This window comes from Octopus bimaculoides, chromosome 21 (assembly GCF_001194135.2).
Source record: "Octopus bimaculoides isolate UCB-OBI-ISO-001 chromosome 21, ASM119413v2, whole genome shotgun sequence".
Taxonomy (NCBI): domain Eukaryota; kingdom Metazoa; phylum Mollusca; class Cephalopoda; order Octopoda; family Octopodidae; genus Octopus; species Octopus bimaculoides.
This window is the reverse complement of record NC_069001.1, coordinates 36835037-36840631: the sequence shown is the minus strand read 5'-3', so window position 1 is coordinate 36840631 and position 5595 is coordinate 36835037. Positions and strand designations below refer to the sequence as shown.

Below are 5595 nucleotides of genomic sequence, written 5' to 3'. Positions count from 1 at the left end.
ACACACACACACACACACACACACACATATATCCACTGTTTTTTTAATGCTATCAGTTATCTATTCTTCCCACTGGAACCATTTCCTATAAGCATCCAGTCCTTATTCTCATCATCATCATCCTTTCCCAGTCATGCCCTTTCAGTCCCCTCAGTTATCTCCACCACTCCCCCAACTCCTCATAGTCACATTTTGGGTCTACCGTATTCCATCCATAACACCTCTCATACCTGCTTACATTCTCAATGTCCTCTCTTGTCCACCACTGATACTCTGTCCCCACTTACTCTAGCCACTCTTATGTCCCGGAGACCAGATACCAACACCCTTATGTCCATCTCTGTTACTATATACCTCCCTCCGCCCCATTCCTACACCCTACACATCATCTTGCTACTTTTTGATCTATCTACAGTTGCCCCTTGTTACCCCGTCCTTCCTGAGCCACTTCTAACACTCCCACCTTACCCCTTCTCTTTCCATACTGAAATGTCCCATAGTCATCTCTGTCCCCACCTCTAACCATCTGTCACTCTCCTTTCATACTCTTATGAAATTATCCCTCTCCGCCCTCATCAACAGCCTTTATTCTCTTTTTAACTCACTTTCTCATACTTTGAGAGTTCATTCTTGCATCTCATCATGACCGTTTCCATCTTCTTACCAGTTGCTCTCACCCAGTCTAACATAAACAGACCAAGGCTTCATCTGTTTTGATAATCAGTGGTGACTTGGTCAGCAAACCATCTGTGACGGTCAGCAATCAATGGCAAGTTGAGCTGCTATGGATCTCAGTATCCCAAAGTGTGTATGCATGTGACCTAGGACCACATGGGAACATGTATTCACACTGAAATTCCAAGCACGACCTCTACACCTCAACAACAAATGATAACTATGGCTGTGGCATCCGCGCTATCCAACACACTTGCTCCCTCTGTGGGGCATTTGTCAAATTTTGTTAGCTGGATTTTTGAGCCACAGGCAGGAGCTTGTTAGAACGTTAGAGCTGGCAGTCAGATGTGGTCAGATGTGGACTGTCAGGGACATGGTGAACTGATTGGTTGGAGCTGCCTCAACCCCAACCCCAACCCCACCCACACATGCACGCACATCCGTATGAATGTCTTCTCAACTACAAGTAGTAGACATAATGCAGGAAGGCCATGTGTCTCTTCTACGTCAAGACATCTGCACCTCTTCCTGTCATGCTTTAGCTTCTCAACACTTGGTAGGGCGAGTGGTAAGAAGAAACCACTCAGTAGGCACATGAAGTAGTTGGTGGTAGGAATGGCTGCCAGCTGTAGAAACCAGGCCTACATTGGTGCTTGATGCAATCCTGCAGCTTGTCAGATCCTGTTAAACGATCCAGCCTGTATCAGCATAAAAAAAATGGACATTGAGTGATAATGATCCTTTTGAACTTGGTATCCACTGGAATACATTATATATATATAAATATATATATACACATAGAGGAAGAGAGATGGATGAAGATATTGCCACTCTTTATCTCTTGGACCTAGTTCTTGGTAAAGTCTTTGGAGTTTAGGTTCAAATCATTTGAGCACTACAATGTTTTCTATATTGCGCATCCCTGGCTCTCATCTTTTGACTACACACGCACACACACACACACACATATCATTTTCATTTTTTCATTTTGTCTAGTTTCAGCTCTTGAGCTGTGGCCATGCTGGGGCACCGCCATTTATTATATATATATATATTGCTGCAATATATATATATATATATGTATATATATATATATATATATATATATATATATATGAGAGAGAGAGAGAGAGAGAGATGTGTGTGTGTTTTTGTCTGTATTTGTCCCTTCACCATCGCTTAACAACCAATGTTGGTGTATTTACATCCCTGTAACTTAGTGGTTTGGCAAAAGAGACTGATAAAATATGTACCAAGCTTACAAAGAATAGGTCCAGAGGTCGATTTGTTCGGCTAAAAGGTGGTGCTCCAGCATGGCCACAGTCAAATGACTGAAGCAATTAAAAGAATAAATGAATACAAGAGTTGATACATAAATGGCAATTTATATATATGTATGTATTTATGTATATGTATATGTAGTATATATGTATTTATGTATATGTATTTATGTATATATGTTTGTTTATGCAGATGAAAATGATGACTTTCTCCAACTGGACACAACCGTTATCCACAATGGTTCCTCTGTTGGCACCGAATGAAACGTCTGGTGAAAATGAGGAATTGGATCTGCAAAACGAAAGCTGGGAATTCTACATTTATTATTATGGAGTGTTCTGTTTGGTGGCCGTCGTTAATTTAACTGGCAATTCACTGGTAATTAGTACAATAATAAGACACCGCCAATTACAATATTGTTGTAACTGGTTTCTTCTCAGTTTGGGCTTCTCCGACCTTCTACAGGGTTTTGTCTACCCCATATATAATTTGTCACACATCGAGATATCGGCTATCAGCGAACCTCTTGGTAAGTATCATTCCAATTGTTGTTGTTGTTGCTATTTATTACTATTTATAATTGTTGTTGTTATTATTACTTGTGGGACCCGTGAACATTTCATGGAATCAATGGTACACCTATTAGGTTGTTTCTGAAATCTTTATTCAAAAAGCCTGAAAGCGTAGCCTGTGTTGTGTCTGTATGAGAAGATAGTCACTTCTCATTGAAAAGTGAAAGAAATTGGAATATGATTACTTAATGCACTTCATATATATATATATATATATATATATATATATGCATACACTTTATATACTCCATGTATAATTTTATAGACTTAATGCACACCACTCATAAGATAAATATTCATTTGTATTTTTCCATTTCCCCTATAAACAAAAAAAAAATCTCCTATACATATGATACAACCTTTAGTTAAATTGCGTATATCTGCCACTCAAATAAGCATGAATATTTCACAGAATTGCACTTATACGCATGCATTAAATGATGGGTGATATAAAAAACTTAGTTCAGTTAAAAAACATACACTTTTCACTATCCAATCACGACCACCACTACCATCACCACCATCATCACTCTCTCTCTCTCCCTCTCTCTTTCCATCCTCTCTCTCTGCCTTTCTTTAACCTCACCATCAGAACATCACCCCTCTGCTAAAATTATATTTTTAACTCCCTTCCTCTACCTTTAACTAACTTTTTTAACCACGTAATAAATATTACATTCCTCCTGCCTCACATCATAGATGCCTCTCTCCCACTTTTCCTTTCTTCCTCTTTCTGTCTCACACTTCACCTTATCCTCTTTTCTCTCTCTCTCTCCTTTTTCTCTCTACTTTCTTTCCCTTCAACTGATCACATGAAAACTTTACAATTACATTCCCTCCCCCTCTTTCTCTCTCTCCTTTTCTCTAATCACGTGAAAGTGTTACCAATGGGCTAAGTAACACAATGACAAGCAGAATTATTATAAGATTATCATTATTAAGGAAGCAAACTAACAGTATTGTTAGCATCCTTGGCAAAATGCTTAGCAGCATTTCGTCTGTCTTTATGTTCTGAGTTCAAATTGGATGTCTCATGACTATGTGTAGGTTTCTTTGTTTGTATTTGTTTTTATTATTTTCAACTATATTGATTGTTATTCTCTGCAATAAATATGCAACATTTATTGCAGCAATTTTGTCTTATGCATTTCTGCAAGTTATGCAAGTTTTGGTCATGCACTTTGCTGCATATTTATTTCTAAATATTTCACAAGGCAGCTATTATTATTATTATTACTATTACTATTATTATTATTATTATTCATATTATTATTATTGAGATTATTTTTGTAATGGAGGGAGAAGTGATCACTTTGCCAGATTAGATTTTTCTTAGATCTGTGGCTTGATACCGATTCAGTATTGTTTGGAAATCAGAAATTGGTGTGAATATCTCGAATGAGACATTCAAAGTTTTGTTTCATTATTTAAAGTGGCAAAACTACCAGAATCAGTTTTATGTGTGTTTTTTATGGAATTTGGTTATCTCTGTTTTCAGATCTTTACATTTCTTTATCTATCTATCTATCTATCTATCTATCTATCTATCTATCTATCTATCTATCTATCTATCTATCTATCTATCTATCTATATATATATATATATATATATATATATATATATCATCATCATCATTTAACATCCACTTTCCATGCTGGTATGGTTTGGACAGTTTGACTGAGGACTGGCAAACCAGGAAGCTGCACCAGGCTCCAATCTGACCTGGCAAGGTTTCTACAGCTGGATGCCTTTCCTAACACCAACCATACCAAGAGTGTTGTGGGTGATTTTTATGTGCCACCAGCACATTGCCCAGTCAGGCAGCACTGGCATTGACCACGCTCAAATGGTGATTTTTATGTGCCACCAGCATGGGAGCCAGTCTGTTGTGGCACTGGCCTATATATATATATATATATATATATATATATATATATATTCACACACATACATGCACATACACACGTGACAAGCTTCTTTCAGTTTCTGTTTAGCAAATCCACTCTCAAGGATTTGGTTGGCCTGGGACTGAACCTGACACTACAGAGTTACAAAGCAAACTTCTTAGCCTCGTAGCCATATCCTTCACCTAACAGTAACAGATGAAATACTTTATCTGACCAGAAATGATCCAATAACAACAGCAACAACAACGACCACCAAGACACTTAAAAACTGAACATAGATCTATCCTATGAAATCTAAATCCACACTTCTGGCTACCAATGACTTTCAAGATAAGATGCCACATCTTTAGAAGCGTCTTGTCAAGTAACCCAATCTGTTGCATTAGCGCTAACATTAAGTGAAGTGTTTGGATAAATCACATCACGCTCACCGTATTAATTACCGGTTTAATTGGTTATCGGTAACGAAGAATTCATTTTCCTGGTCAAGACAATATTTAGCTTGTGCTGTTACACGAACATAACCTCTTAAACTAATGTTTGGTTTTGTTGTTGCACGGTATCATCATCATCGTCATTATTATTATTATTATTATTATTATTATTATTATCATTATGTAATGTGATGTTACAACATACACTTATTGATCTCTTGAAAATATGGACCTTCTTCGTTTGTTCTTGGTTAATTGATAGTCTCTTTCTTTCTCTCTCTCCTCTTGCAAAGCATTTACCAATATTTACAAATAGAAGCAGTGCGGGCATGGCTGTTTGGTTAAAAAGTTAGCTTCTGAATCATGAGGTTTCAGGTTCAGTCCAAGTGGATGTTGTATCGCTCGCCCGAGTATTTTATATCTTAGTCCCCTAGGCAGACTGAAGCCTTGAGAGTGGGTTGGATAGATGGAGACTGAAGGGCCATTTTATACAAATATGAGTTTGTGTGTGTGTGTGTGTGTGTGAGAGAGAGAGAGAGAGAAAGGGGTATGTATGTGTGTGTATGTATATAAATATATGAATGTGTATGTGTATATCTATCTATCTATTTATCTGTCTCTCTCTCTCTGTCTCTCTCTCTCTGTCTCTCTCTCTCTGTCTCTCTCTCTCTGTCTCTCTCTCTCTGTCTCTCTCTCTCTGTCTCTCTCTCTCTGTCTCTCTCTCT

General features: G+C 37.6%; 1 protein-coding gene across 1 annotated transcript in view; it reads left to right on the top strand.

Moving 5' to 3' along the window:
• The window catches only part of LOC106884118 (octopamine receptor beta-2R), a 22678-nt gene that overhangs the window by 1194 nt on the left and 15889 nt on the right, over positions 1–5595 (top strand). Inside the window, exon 2 of the mRNA XM_014935340.2 lies at positions 2149–2485. Coding sequence (XP_014790826.2) covers positions 2149–2485 — 337 coding nt within the window. The remainder of the gene's footprint in view (positions 1–2148; positions 2486–5595) is intronic.